The sequence below is a fragment of the Staurois parvus genome, unplaced genomic scaffold, assembly GCF_062004578.1.
Source record: "Staurois parvus isolate SC_StPar_1 unplaced genomic scaffold, SC_StPar_1.0 ptg000165l, whole genome shotgun sequence".
Classification (NCBI taxonomy): domain Eukaryota; kingdom Metazoa; phylum Chordata; class Amphibia; order Anura; family Ranidae; genus Staurois; species Staurois parvus.
Genome location: NW_028317961.1, coordinates 15,764,241 through 15,780,035, shown reverse-complemented (window position 1 = coordinate 15,780,035; position 15,795 = coordinate 15,764,241). Strand labels below are relative to the sequence as shown.

Here is a 15,795-nt window from a genome sequence, read left to right as displayed (position 1 = left end):
GGCCCCTTTGAGCCTTTTGTTAGCTGCACTGTGTATTATTGCCAGTTACAGTAAAGGATATATTTATAAAAAAAATCACATAGCTATTTTCCAGTGAATCTTGATGTACACTCGTTCTGTGCGAATTGAGCAAATGAATATTCTTTAGGCTATTTTCTCTTCTGAATGAATGTTATTTTATTATGGGCATCAGTAAAATATCATATATGGCCACTATATATACTGTACTTGGGATGAATAGAAAATACATGTAGCAATAATATGAGCGGTAGAAGCCTTAAACATAAGTGTACATGACATTCTCCTGGAGGCAACATCCAACCAGTACTAACACACAAAAAACAGAATAATTTATGGACTTTAAATTTGCCACCAGGAAAATATACTGGACCACAAAGAAAGTTAAAATAAGTCTATAACAAACCTGAAGTTTCTAAAAACATATCCATAAAAATATCTGTGTGTAGAAATGACATAGACATGTTAATGCATCCTCAGGATTGGGACTCAGTGGCGTAGCCAGTGCAGTCACCCCAGGTGCAACATTTTAGAGGGGCGCAGTCAGGGAAGTCTTCCCAGTGGGCAGATTGCTTTAGATCCAGAATATAATGGTTAGAGCAGTATGGTCCAGTTCCTCTGCTGCGGGCCACCAAGGTGTCGCCAGGTGTGTGCCAACACCCCACCCTCTCTGCCCAGAGGGCTGTGTGATGTTATCCTATTGAAGGAGTTGGGCGGTGGGATTGTCCCCATGTCATTGAGAGGTGGTTGCCCAGTCTGTGCTCTGAGTCTCCACACTTCTCCTCTGTTGTGGGTCCCGGGCAGTTAGAGCCGCCATGCTGGTGTTGGTGATTGGGGTCCTGCTGGCTCTCATCTGTACACCTTCTCCTGGGAGATCTCCACCCTTGCCCGGAAACACGCATGTGACCATGCCCCCCGACTGGTCACTCTGCAGCCTGGTCAAATATTTAGGGTGTCTGGTGAGAAAAGATGGGTGAGGGGCCCCGGAGTGGTTGGTGGAGGAGAAGGCCCCTGAGTGACTGAGGGAGGAGGAGAAGGCCTCTGGGTGCCTGGGGGAGGAGGAGAAGCCCCCGGGGTGTTTGGAGGAGGAGGAGAGGGCTCCTGGGTGTTTGGAGGAGGAGGAGATGGTCCCGAATGGTTGAGGGAGGGGGAGAGGGCCCCAAGGTGGTTGGGAGAGGAGGAGAGGGCCTCTGGGTGGTTGGGGGGGAGGGTCCCCAAGGTGGATGGGGGAAGAGGAGAAGGCCCCCAAGGTGCTTGGCATAAGAGGAGCGGACCCTGAGTTGGTCAGCAGTGGAAGAGTGGACCCTTGGGTGGTTGGAGGAGGAGGGGGCCCTTGGTAGTCCCGGGTTAGGAGGAGAGTGCCCTAGGATGCTAACTGGAGTAGGAGGTTCCCCCAGTTGTTGGAAGAGGCAGGGTTGAACTGAGCAGGGGGGCAAGCAGCTCACATGCCACATAAAAAAGGCCTCACCGCTGTAACCGCTCCACTTGCTAGAGACCCAGCCCCGACCCTTTAGTGATGCCAGAGCCGGTTGCCAGGGAGAGATTGGAGTAGAGCCAGTCCTGCATGTCTGAGCCAGACATGGTGGAGCTAGAGCCTTTCGCCCTACACTATCCTCAGTCCCCCACAGAGGGCACTACAAGTTCCAGCATAGCAGGCTGCCATGCCTCAGTCTCCACAGAGAGCACTACAAGTCCCAACATAGTGGGCTGCCATCCCTCAGTCCTCACAGAGGGCACTACAAGTCCCAGCATAGTAGGCTTCCATTCCTTAGTGAGGAATAGGACTTACAGTGCCCTCTGTGGGCACTGAGGTACGGCAGCCTGCTATTCTGGGACTTGTAGTGCCCTAGGAATGGAAGTGTAAGGGGGACTCTGTAAACTCTGCTGCAAGGGGGAGCTCTGGTGACCACAGAGTTCCCTGTTGCACCACAGTCCACATCGTTCCCCCTTAAATCAGGGTTCTCAAAACTCCCCTTAGATAAGAGTCTGTAGCGTTTCCCCTTACATCAGAGTCTGCAGAGATCCCCCTTACAGTGTAAAGGGGAACTCTGGTGACTGTGATGTAAAAAGGACTCTACAAACCCTGATTTAAGGTGGGCTTTGCGACCCCTAATTTAAGAGGGAGACTCTAATGTAAAGAGGAATTCTGTGGACTTTGATTTTTGGGGTAACACTGGGGAGAATCTGATTTAAGGGAGAACTCTGTGGACACTGATGTAAAGGGGAACTGTTATGTAAGGGGGGCACTCTGGTGTAAAGGAGAACACTGTGAACTCTAATGTAAGGAGGGACTTTGGGAAACATTCCCTATAGGGAAATATGCAGGGGACTGTGATGTAAGGGTGGACTGATGTGATGTGTCTACTGCCAGCGACATTCGCATCGAATGCCGTGGTGGTATACACGCCGGTCTATAAGCGCAGATCTGCCATCTCATCCATTACCAAGCTGAGTACTGTAATACATACATTGTACATGCGCATGGCCCAATTGCAGCCTTCAGAGCTTTAATTAAGCCACACGAGAGACATATGAATAACACGAATATATGACACATTTAAAGTTCGACCAACAATACAAAATTTCTATGACATTCCCTCCTGTTTTATCATATTCTCCTCGTGTCCCTTCTTGATCTTCTTCAGCTTGATGGGTGTAGTCTCAAACCTCAAAGAGTTCCTGTAGTTGTCCCTGAGAATAAAGCTCCACGGGGTACCTGAAACAACAAGACCCGACGCAGACTCGACGCAAACAGGCTTGATTGAAGCAATGATCCTCAAGAGCGTTGGAACCTTCACTACAGGAAGGCTCTTGCAAAAACCACAAACAGACTTGTGGTATGAATAAGGCTTGTGATCCCACTGTGGTCTGGGGAGATCCAGCAACAGATTCTCAAATTGCCCCTGCAGACGGGGCCACACAAGGCTGGTCTCGACCCAGACAGTTTTCCAAATCGCAGACACAAACCATGATGAGGCTTGAAGCTTGCTTGGAGGTCTTGGAGAATGTGGTCTTCAGGGAGATAAATTAGAGGGAAGCCAGGACGTAATCTGTAGAGAAGGTGGTTGGTTGGTGAGGTCTTCCTCCGATCAGTGGTTGGAGTGGGATCCCAGGAGCGGGCATGGAGATGTGGTCGTCTGCCCGAGCTTGGCTTACACGGTCGATGAGGCAACAGGAACATCTCACCGCGGCATATAAAAGGCAGATGAAAAAGAGAAGCATCAGGACATACACTCCCACTTCCTTCAACCAAGATCCGATGGAGAACAGGAAATCTCCCAATCCTCCCAAACCCTTGAACGGATTCCAACCCTCACTAGCTATAGCTCTAGCTTTTCCCTGTAGTTCACTAACTTTGTCCATATGGGCCTGGACCTTGTCATCGGTGTCTTCTATCCAAGTACAACAATCCTCTCCGATGAACTCACAGAACCCCCCTTTGGCGGCTAAAAGATAATCAAGGGCCATCTTCTCCTGAAGCACTAAAATTCCCATCTGCCGTTGTTCTTGGGCAATTTCTCTGACAGCCTCTACGGTCTCGTTAAACATACTATCCACGATGACAGAAAAATTGTTCAGGCGCTTCATAAGTTCTATTCCCCATCCTGTCCATGAGGGGAACCAAGCCCATGCCTGGTCGCCCTCAGAGAACAGCTCTCTGCGAACTCTCCCTGCCATCCTTACCTTCTTGTGGACCATCAACTCTTCATGATCCATCACTACATAGGATGCTGGGACTAGCTTTATGAGGGCACACGAACCTTTCGCGTTCTGGGGAAATGTTCTATAGGCTGCCGAACCACAAAGAAAATAGTATGGACCTGTCAGAGCAGAGCAGGAGGAGTTCCTCGTTCGGCCTCTGGCACTGAGCAACATTTGCACAGACTGGGGGATTGCTCCCTCAGTCTGCACATCACATCCGTCCTTCCAACAAACGTGGTCTGGTCGGTCAGTGTTGTTACTCAGAAGGGAAGTCTGGTTAGTCAGATTGACAGTTATACCTCCCTCGCAGGTGGTAGTCCCAACAAACTTGTTACCTGTGCCAAAGCTGATGTTAAAGCACACCTGAGGGCTGCCTAGCTGCCCAGTTACCCATAATGGACTGACGAGGGTCCTACAGCAGCTAGAGCTAATATTGGTGCTAAAACTGATGTTACCTGCTAAAAATGTGTCATTAAGTTCTACCGACAAATGTCTACGTGGGGGCTGACCAGGGGTCCCTTGCTTTTTCATGCCGACGTGGATGTCATATAGGGCATGAACAGTGGCCATTGCGGACATGTGATGACTGGGTGGGGGCTTAGAGCATACCCAACAGTTGGTTTTGTTGGCGGTTCTGGCTAAACGCAGATGCATTTTAAATAAAAGGTTGGGGTATCTGCCGTCTTTTCCTCTGTTCACACACAGGTAAGACATACAAACAAAAAGAAAAAGGAAAATGACACCCCTCATTCTCTGGTGTAGCTGAAAAGCTTCTTGCAGTGGCTTGCGTGCACCCAATTGTCTCGTCCCTCGAGCTTGAGTGAGGTAGGTGTCATCAGCTGGACTTGGTATGGTCCGGTGAACCGTGGCTCGAGTCCGGTTCTTTGATGTTTCTTTAGGACGACCCAATCACCGTTACTCTCGGGATGATATGGGGTGTGTCGCCGCTGACTCCAGTTCCACCAAAGAAATGCAGTCGTGTCCTTTGGAAGAGAGGTTAGTAGTGGACAAAGAAGACATGTTAGCAGAAGAGGTGTTAGTATTGTTAGTCGTGTTGCAAAATTCAGCACTGTCATTGCTGTCCTCCCCCCCCTTGTCATCTTCCAACACAGGAAGAAGAGAAGCTGGGTTAAGAATAGTGCATCGTTTGATAGTGAGGTTAGTAGGGGTTAGGAGGGCTTTCCCCTGAGAGGGGTACCTTGCCTTGGATGTCCTGTTTTCGCAGGACCGTTCTTGCTGCACCGGTGTCGGTGAGGCAAGGGAGGGGATATTTTAATTCCTCTAGAAAAAGATGGATCTGGGCCGACACCGATTTGTCAACTTCCTATGAGAATTCATAGGAGTTACTTACCATGGTGGTCATAGGGGCGGAGGACTCATCAGGAATGAACTGCCACCGACCTTTAGGTAATTGGGGACAGCTCCTCCTCATGTGCCCCATTTGGTGGCACTGGAAGCACCTGGGTGGGGGCCTATCCTTCCTGTGACCCAGATCCCTTGGTTTTTCGTGTGGGGTCTGGGACATAAGAACTTTGGCCTTGTCTTGTTTTCTTCTATCCATTTCCCTCTCTATTGCCACAAGAGTGGAAAGGATAGCAGGGATAGACATCTCATTATATTCGGGTCGGGCCAGAACCAGCCTTTCCCGAATTTTAATATTGATGCCTTCCAAAAATTTGGCCCGCAACAGAATGTGCGTCGCGGTCACCTTTACCCCTTCAGTTGGAGCATCAGGTCCAACTTCCAGATCCGCATCCAGTGCCGTCTGCTTGAGACGGCGCCAGAAGCAGGCGCTTTCCTCATTAGGACCCTGGGTGAGCTTCATCATGTCCGTAGTAGAGGTAGCACCATACATTTCTGGAAGCTTTGCCTTTAGCTGTGTACAGAACTCTTTGCCCCCTGAAGTCATCTCCTCATGAGTGGTTATAGAGCACCCTGCAATCACTGTACTGGCCACTTCCATGCCCACCTTTGCCCGTAGGATCTGTGCACAATCTGACCCGCTCATACCATAGCTGAACTGGTTTTGTCCAAACATTCGTGCAAATCCTCTCGGATTGACTCGATAGTCCGGGAGCTCAGCCAGAATAGTGCGGATCTCTGCCGGGGTGAAGGGGACATGCCAAACTACCCGTTCCCCTAAAGTCCGTTCCCCCTGTGCATTGGGAGGACCTTCAAATTGCTGCACTCTGACTGGATAGGCCTCGGTCTGGGAAGAGTGCAAGGGCTGGCCCAGCTTCATCGGTGGGCTTAGATTAACCACCTCGCTTACTGCACCTTCAGGTTTGAGGTCCCTCAGATCGGGGTATAGCTGGGGGGCAGGGGTCTGATCAGTGGTTCGTAGCGCTTTGATGCAATCCGCCCTGTTTCTTAACCGGGTGTCTATTCCCCTTGATTCACAGATAGTCTGCAAATCGGTTGTTGAGTAGGCTTCATAGTTGGAAACAGAAGGAGCTGGGGTGAAGCAGGAAGAAGGGAGAGGTAGAGGTAGAGGCTGAGGCATAGATACAGAAGACACAGAAGGTACATCAAGAGTGATGTCACTAACAGAAGAGACAGGTGCAGTTATACTTATCTCAGCCACTGTTGGTTGTTCGGGAACCCCAGCAGACCCTGATCTTGCCTGCCTTAGTAGAGTCAGCCCTGAAAGAGCTTCCTCCACCTCTGACACTGGATCCTCCTGTTTTATTCCCTCTGGAGGCCAGGTATACATCACCTGGTTCTTCCGGACAGACACCAGTTTATGTATGCCCTGCTTCCCTAATTGGATTGACCTGTGAAGCCATAGCTGTGCGATCTCTAGTTCTGACGCCTGCATCCGTGGTTCAAATTCAGAGATGAATTTTTCCCACCTCCATGCGTCAAATGTACCTTCCCGGGGAATTTCCCATCTGGTACTCTTCGACCATTTATTCCACCTTTTGAGGGGTTCTGTAAACTTCCCCCCCAAACTCACCTTCATTAGTTGTGCAGCTGTCCTTACCCTGAAGAGGGCTGGTTCCCCCTCTCTCTTCATGGACTGACTACTGCCCATCGTGACTAGTCACTGGTATATATCCCGCGTCCGGGTACCTGTTTACCCCCTGGAGCACTCGGTGGGATCCTACCGAGAGGCCTGATTCCACCACTTTCCCAGCACAGCGTAATTTACGTGATTCTTATCGATCACCCGAAGCGCATCAAGTGGCGGTCAGACTGAGAGCACACCTCCCACTCCCACAGCACAATTTATGTGATCCTGACCACCCGAAGTGTTTGTGGTAACCAGGCTAAGTGTTATACTTCCCTGGACCGCCCACTCGCACAGAGCAATTTATGTGGTTCTCATCACCCACTGTGTTTGGCAGGCCACACCGCACAATGATGAAAGTGGCTTTTCTCTCCCTGCACACAGTAGCTAACACAAGTCAAAACAAAAAGAGGGGTTCTTGGATGTTACTTAGGGGTCACTGGTTGGCCGGAAACCTGCTAACTGACCTTTAGGAAATTTGTGTAAAGGAAAAAAACTTTCCTAATACACACAGAAAAACCCTTTTTCAACCTGAAAAACTGTTTAAAAAGGACAAAGTGGATCCTTATGAAAAACACGGGACGTTTCACAGTAAAACAATTACACAGAGGTAAACCGAAAAACTGCGCCAAAAGTAACCTTGTTGCTGACGCAAAAATCACTCATACCAGCACTGCTAAAGGATCTGCGCTACACACGCAATCTTCACTGCAACCACCTAGAACCGTTTACACAAAAAGTCTGCTGGACGCGAAACACGTGACACAGCAGCTTAAAACAAACCCGCTTTACAATAAGGAACTACTTTTAACAGGAAAAACACAAGAAAAACATAATCACTATACAAGAAATCTATGTGCAAAAACCCAGACTTCACCGCGCTCACTAAATGTGGAACACGTGAAGGGAAAACTCGCTTAACACACTTTAAATTGGCTGGCAATACGCAAATTTAAAGCTAAAAGCAAACAAATGAAACTGTAAAAAAATTTGGATTAAAAACACAAAATGGGTCAAATGCATATAGGAAACTTCATGCACATTGCATAGAGATTACTGCACATATGGTAGTCAACAAAATGGCCACCAACAGGGAAAGCACATGGTCATTAACAAAATGGCCACCAAACAAAAGGAGTCCATGTGGTTAGTCAAGAAAATGACCCCCCACAGAGGAGCACATGGTAGATACTAGAATGACCCCCCACAGGGAAGCACATGGTAACACTAGAATGGCCCCCCCACAGAGGAGCACACGGCAGACTCTAGCCTCAAAATTGCCTCTAACCTCTTACATAAAACAGACTTTTGGACAGAACATACACTGGACAATTACACAACAATATACAGCACACATACAACACAATTTGGCACAATCACAGAACAGACATAAAACACCAACATATCACACTAACATGCACATGTAACAGAAAGGACCCCCTGCTGCATGCTTGCTGGGAGCAGTAGTACCACAAAACATTGCACAGACTACATACACACAGAGATCTTACAACAGTTAACAATTAACCTAAACCTTTCAGCACTGTGATAATTACCTCACGTGGAGGGGGGTAGAGCAATCACCACAGTACCTACAACCCACAAATACTTACCTAACACTATGCAACAACTTTTACCCGCTAAAACATATACCCGTTTAATTTTTGGTTGGAAGATTTTTAAACTTGACCAAATCCAGCCAACCAAACCCACCCCTCTGCTGCTCTCCGCAGAGACAAACCCTTGTCTTTCACCCACAAATCAAGAGTTTAGGACAAAAAAAAAAACTAGGTCCTTGCTAAGCGGTAATTCTTGTTAGCTAACAGAGAACAAAATCAGCCACACGAACACGCAAACAGCGATCCTCTTAATGGCAGAGAGACCTGAAATGTGCCGGCATACTTTTTGCTAGTTCATGATGGCTATTCCCCCCTCGTGCTTGGTTAGCTATGCAAGAATACGCGTTAGTATCCACCAGGCTCGCCAAACTGTCTTGGAAATTCGCTTTAACGAATTTCTCCTTACCGTGAGTACTCACAGTTGGATGCGCAGAAATCCCCCATAAAGCTGTGCGAATCTCGCTTACCACGACTGCAGCTAAATTACACGATTCCTGCCCATCCAAATACTTTAGCTCTATTGAGATGTGGGGGTGGAGCTCCGTTACCCTAGAATGATCACACGACACTCTCAGGATGATGGTTGAATTCACATAAGGCCTGGTTTCAGACTCAGCTCTCTGTTTTATTAAAAATACACACATGCCCCCCACATGAATAAAGTCAATCCCCTCCCACCGAACAATGCAATGGGGAGTGCCTATACACAGGATGTACATTCCAATTGGAGCATAGCCTTTCCTATTATCTATCACTGGTCCTCCCCCATGAGTCTTCTGAGGTCAGCAGACTTCCTCCCCTTCCCCCCCATGAGCCATCTGAGGTCATATTTCCTGTCCTACTAGCTTCTATTGGTATGTAAATTCTTTGTACAAGCATTCCCTAAAAATATCAGTCTGTACCTGGATGGGCCCGATACGATCTTTATTAAAACACATCCATCCAGATACAGTTCAGATTAGTAATGGGTTGTAAGATATGCATAAGCCTACACGTGGAGTTCACACCGCTTGGCGCCTTGCGTTATGAAGCCCATGTGGTACTATGCTGCTGATATGTGGATACAGGCCCGCGGTCTACTGCCAGCGACATTCGCATCGAATGCCGTGGTGGTATACACGCCGGTCTATAAGCGCAGATCTGCCATCTCATCCATTACCAAGCTGAGTACTGTAATACATACATTGTACATGCGCATGGCCCAATTGCAGCCTTCAGAGCTTTAATTAAGCCACACGAGAGACATATGAATAACACGAATATATGACACATTTAAAGTTCGACCAACAATACAAAATTTCCATGACAGCCCTGGGCGCTGACAACCCATGCTAAGCCACTGCTGGGACGTGCAGCAATTGTCTTCAAATCCACAATCATACAAACATTTCTTTAAGAAAAGTAATCTGAGTATACAAAGTGATATATGCAAAAGAAATACAATTCAATATATGAGTGTATCTCCAATCAAAAATCAAAAAAACTTCTGTCCGTGACATCTGTGGTGACATGATTACCACAAGATACTATTCAGGAAAAAAAAACAGGTAACCAGATAATTATTCAATGAATAATTAAAAATATAAGAATTGTGGAAAACATAAAACCCACGAAACCCTTTTCACAGAAAAAAAAAAAAAAACCTCCTATCTGTCCTCATCTAGAAAGGTGCTCCCCAAAAGAAATATATAGTCCAGGACTCACAGGCTGTGAGGAGACCCTGGAACACACAAAGGGAGATGGCACAAATCCCAGAAAAACATGCTAGAAACATTGCATAAACACTCAGAGAGAATGTATAACTTTCTGTACAGGGCTGCATTTTTGATGTAAACACTCCACAGCACAAAAATATATATTATTATATAAAACAATTACATAAAAAATCATATGTGCAAAAAAGTCCAAAAAGAAAGTCCCAACATTATAAGTGTGCTCCAATCCCAGAAATAGCGGTCAACAAAATCTTCAAGAAGTGCTCACACCATCCGGGATTGACAATCCAATCCCCACTCACCAGATGGGGTGGACTCTTTGCTGGTATGGCTAAAGAGTCAAACAAGCTATAAAGATGGGGTGCATCCTTTCCAGATAAATGTGTGCTTGATAGCCTCAAAAAGCGATCCCCACGTTTAGGTGGCAATGAAAAACAAATAAAGAACACAAATAGTGCAATACTGTATAAACTCTTTATTACTTATACCCCCTTATTTACCAGGCCAATTTTCAGCTTTCAGTGCTGTCGCACTTTGATTGACAATTGCGCGGTCATGCAAGATTGTACCCATATGAAATTTTTATCATTTTTTTCTCACAAATAGAGCTTTCTTTTGGTGGTATTTAATTGCTGATGGGCACTTTACTTTTTGTGCTATAAGCAAAAACATTGCAAAAAAATTTGAAAAAAAAAAAAAGTTTCTTTGTTTCTATTATAAAATTTTTCAAACAGGTAATTTTTCTCCTTCACTGACGTGCGTTGATGAGGCAGCACTGATGGGCACTGACAGGCGGCACTGATGGGCACTGATAGGCAGCACTGAAGGGCACTGATAGGCGGCACTGATAGGCGGCACTGAGGTGGCACGGATAGGCGGCACTGATAGGCAGCACTAATGAGGTGTCACGGATAGGTGGCACTGATAGGCGACACTGATAATGGGTACTGATAGGTGGCACTGGCTGACATCACTGCTGGGCACTGACTGGCGGCACTGCTGGGCACTGACTGGCACAACCGCTGGGCACTGACTGGCAGCACTGCTGGGCTGCACTGATGGGCACTGGTGGGTGGCACTGGTGGGCACAGGTGGGTGGGCACAGGTGGGTGGCACTACTGGGCACAGGTAGGTGGCACTTCTGGGCACAGGTGGTGACACTGCTGGGTGGCACAGGTGGGCGCACTGCTGAGCACAGGTGGGCGCACTGCTGGGCACAGGTGGGTGCATTGCTGGGCACAGGTGGGCACACTGCTGGGCACAGGTGGGCGGAACTTGTGTGTGGCACTGCTGGGCACCGATCATCAGGGCTCTAATGATCAGTGACCCTGATGATCGGTGCCGATCCCCTCTCTGACAACTGCCGGTTTTTGGCAGTACTTTCCTCACGATCTGAAAGCGTGAGGAAAGTGCAGCCGAGAACCGGCATTTGCATTTCCCGGTGATCAGCGTGTCATTGGACATGGCTGATCACGTGGTAAAAGGACGCTGTGATTGGCCTTTTACCACGTCACGTGATCAGCTGTGTCCGTAGGACACAGCGATCACGGAGATCGCCGGGTGCGCGCCCCCGGGGGCGTGCAGGAGAGCGCGTTCTGGGTGGACGTCATTTGACATCCACCCAGAACTGGCTGGCCGCAGTGCAGCCGTCATTCGGCTATCTGCGGTCGGCAAGTAGTTAATGCACTCACATGGTATAAACTGCGTTCACGCTTCTATATAAATAAGCTTCTGAGGCTCACGACACAACTAAATATAAATTCCTTCTTTTTGAAGTGGACTGGCAGTAGGTGACATAAAATCAATATCCCCTGAAGGAAAGTAGGAAGTGACTGCGGAGTGCCGCAAACCAACATGCGCTCCACTCACCGGATGTGACGTCACTACGAATCCCCCGGATCCGGAAATACGTTGACACGTTTCACCCCTCCTCCAGGGTGTTATCCTGGATTCTTTACTGTTACATTGGTAAGGATGTGAAACACAATCTGCAGGGATACTGAAAATGGTAGTGACATAAACACACACACAGACACAATCAAGTTGAAGTGGATGGAATGGTGTGTTTTTTTCAACCTTACCAACTACTACCTATGTGCTGTGCTGAGGCTAGCCAATGTCTACCTAATATATACCTCAATTCTGTATTTGAAATATTTTTGGAATATTTGGGGATAATGGGATGGGAGAAGGTTCTGGGAATGTGGAGATGTCATTTTGAAGTGTTTTTGTGCATTATACAGTGTGGAACTGTGAGAAAAGAAACACTGCAGCTATACTATAAAACTTTTTTGCCACTTGGGTTTAAAGTGATTGTAAAGGTAAACTTTTTATTATTTAAGAATAACAAACAAGTCATACTTGCCTGCTCTGTGGAATGGATTTGCACAGAGCAGCCTGAATCCTCCTTTTCTCTGTTCTCTGGCTGGCACTCTTGCTTCTTGCTCTGGGGGCACTCACATGTACTCTCTCCTAACCGGCTCTAAGACACTCCTGCTGCTATTACGTAGGTAATTAAAAGGTAGGGCTGGAGGGGGCTGGGGGGAGCTGCATGCAGAAGGTTTTTTACTTTCATGCATAGAAGGTAAAAAACCTTCTGCCTTTATAACCACTAAGCTTGCAATTTTCTTGCAAGGTCCACCAAATTTTCAACAAACTGAATCCAGACTCACCCGCTCATCCATGCTATTCAATAAGGTGGATAACCTGGTTCATTACATAGCTTTACTCTGTAATTCTAAGCTATCCATTCGAAACCACAGAACATTTTTTTACAACAAGAGAATAGATCAAACGTTCTAGCGTGTGTGAAAATATGATGCATTAAATCAGCTTGCATGACAGCCCAAGGTCTCGCACAGAAGCCTGAAAACTGCTTCTTCTCCTTAACTGAAGGAAAGCATTTTGATTTTCTAAAGCTCTATCAATATGCGGCTTCAATACATTATTTGCAGTGCTTCAAGTCATTCATGTAATTCTGTCAGCATAATCCACAGTGTACACGTGGGAACAGGATATTATTAATTAATCATTGTGTGACACTGCCAGGCTTCTGAAGTGTGGGCTATAGACCATTTCACTGCAGCTGAGAATGATATTACATAAAGGTCTACAGATTACATGTGCTGTTACCTGATCAGCCCTGTTTATGAGCTTTATACTAGCACTCAGCAGCTCTCTATAGCGAGGTTAAAGGCTCAGTGACTTTTACTGCCTCTAGAAGCCATACAGTGATATAAATTGCTGTCAACAGTAAAGGCCAGCTCTTATAAAGCAAAATATTTATTCAATAATCTATTTCTGGCTATGATGAAACTTGGCAACAAACACATTTGACATGAAATGCTTGATACATGTGCACCCCCCAGTGGACTAGATAAAAACAGATTTTTTTTTTCTTTGCTGTATTTCCCACAAGAACATATGTGCAATTACAGAAATGTAATTTATCTAATGTCAACCAAGCGTGTAGAACAAAAGAAATATTAAAACACAGCAGTTATGACATTACAAGCTTATACACAATAATATAACATAATAGTGCAGATTTATTTCCTACTATTAAGGATTACAGGCTAAGGAAATATGTTTCAGGTTGACTGAGCCGCTGCAATGAGAATGTTCTTGGTGACATTGCATGCCCTGTAGGCAGCTAATGTTTGCATTAGAGTGGTTAGAGCATGAACATCCTGTCTGCCCCTCCTAACAGTGGTTTTGGCTTTCAAAACATGTATGTTTGTGTGCATGGCACAAGATATAGATATATATTATTATTTTATCTATCTATCTATCTATATATATATATATATATATATATGAAATTTATTTATTCATTTATTTTAAAAGATAACTACATTTGGAGTAGCTGCCTCATAATTACATGCTGCAGTCATAAGTTATCTTATGCCGATCGGTTAAACTGCAGATATATTTACATTTGAGTTTTGAATTTGTTTTTTTTTTATTTTTTATTTTTTTTTATAAGATAACTACATTTGGAGTAGCTGACTCATAACTACAAGCTGCAGTCGTAAGTCATCTTATGCCCATTGGTTACACTGCAGATCAGATGTATTAACATTTGTGTTCTGAATTTATAAAACATCATAAGACAACAGGGTCCCAAAGAGGCTAATTCATTTTAGGTACAAGGGGTAAGCAAAAGATAGCAAAGGATAGCAAGGATAGATGGAGACCTATTAGGATAGTTTTTAGATGCCAAATGTACAGGCTCCAAAATTACCATGAGCAAAATCAGATCCTCTGTGGCCCAGTCTCAAGAATTGAATGTTTCAAGATTCACAAGGCTGGGTTTTACATAAAAGGTGTTCTTTATCAACTACTTGTATCCCGTGACAAAGATCTATAACTTGGTTTAAAAGGCACTAGGCTAGTTATGAGCTTCAGGTTTGGGATAATTATTTATTTGTTTATTTTATTTATTATAGGTACTTATATAGTGCTGTCAATTTATGCAGCTCTTTACATATATATTGTAAATTCACATCAAATATATGAGTTCAACCTGAACCAAACCTATTTGTAGTTTGGCATTAGGAGGGTACCTTGCAAGGGGAGGGAGAGCACTCTGCAAGGTACCTTGTCCCCTTGTCCACATGTTGCTCCCCCAAAAATCATGTGAGGGAGTGCAGGATCTGGAAGCCCGTTTAGAATAGGAGGCCCCCAAATATTGGCCATCCCCGCAGGTGTACAAAGAACCCGTTTTAATCATTCACAAAAAAGTAAAGGGCTCATTTAAACTGGCAGTAACCCTCACCACCCCTCTGAAACGCAAACCATGGTTGACATGCAGCGGGGAGATATTTTGCCTCTTCGCTGTCTGTTTTATCCCTCAAAAGCCCACACCACTGCACCACAAACATGATGTTGCAAGGCGTTTTGGTACTGCCTCATTCACTTGAATGGGTCATGTGCAGCAGCTGTACTGTACTTCCCTTCCCTTCTCAGCAGCATGTGTGAACAAGCCCTTTATTAAAATAAAAAAAATTAACAATAGAAACATAATGTCCTGCAATGTACATCCAACGCCAATCACAATGACCTGCTGACATGACAACACACTGCGTTCTACAATGTTCACCCCCCTTTTTGGTCAGTGATGTTATTAATTTGCAAACTTGCAAACAGAAGCCAGTGGGAGCTTTCATTTGTGCTAGTAGTGCTATTGCCACAAAATGACAGATCCCTTGATTTGTTTACAAACAGAAGCTGGCCAGGGATTTGTCATTTATTGGAAGCAGTGCTACCACCACTAAATGACATCTACCCATGCCCTTTTTTAACAGACGGTTGCTAACTGGCCCGTAAAAAAACAAGAGTTGGCTTCTGTAGCTTTCAAAACAGTTCAGAGATATGTTTGAGTTCATCTGACCTTTTTCTGGCTTTGCCAAACCTACGGCAAAACAAAAAAAAGGCAAATTGTCTGATAATCTATAGCTCATACAATTTCCTGCATCCATACATGTTTATTTTTGTAGAAGCCAATAGGATTTCTTTAACCTACCATGCCTGCTTCCAACTGTTAAATATTATGGGAATCTGTGATGGTATAGAAAGGATTCTCATGTGACTTGTTAGATTATTGTTAGATATTGCTGGATAATGCCCTCATACACACTGTTTAACAAATCCAAGAGGGAGTTCAGAACACAGATTTGTGGAGATTCCATGACCTCCTTAGTAACCATTTCAAGATATCAGTGTGGTTTTA

At 45.6% G+C, this 15,795-nt stretch overlaps 2 protein-coding genes across 7 annotated transcripts in view; both read right to left on the bottom strand.

The window, feature by feature from the left end:
- LOC149462921 (uncharacterized) overlaps positions 1-15,795 on the bottom strand; it is a 383,187-nt gene that overhangs the window by 277,052 nt on the left and 90,340 nt on the right. The window lies entirely within an intron of this gene.
- LOC149462920 (endogenous murine leukemia virus Env polyprotein from Emv-2 locus-like) overlaps positions 197-15,795 on the bottom strand; it is a 126,974-nt gene continuing 111,375 nt past the window's right edge. Inside the window, exon 2 of the mRNA XM_089676267.1 lies at positions 197-4,703. Coding sequence (XP_089532393.1) covers positions 3,046-4,470 — 1,425 coding nt within the window. The 5' untranslated portion in view covers positions 4,471-4,703 and the 3' untranslated portion in view covers positions 197-3,045. The remainder of the gene's footprint in view (positions 4,704-15,795) is intronic.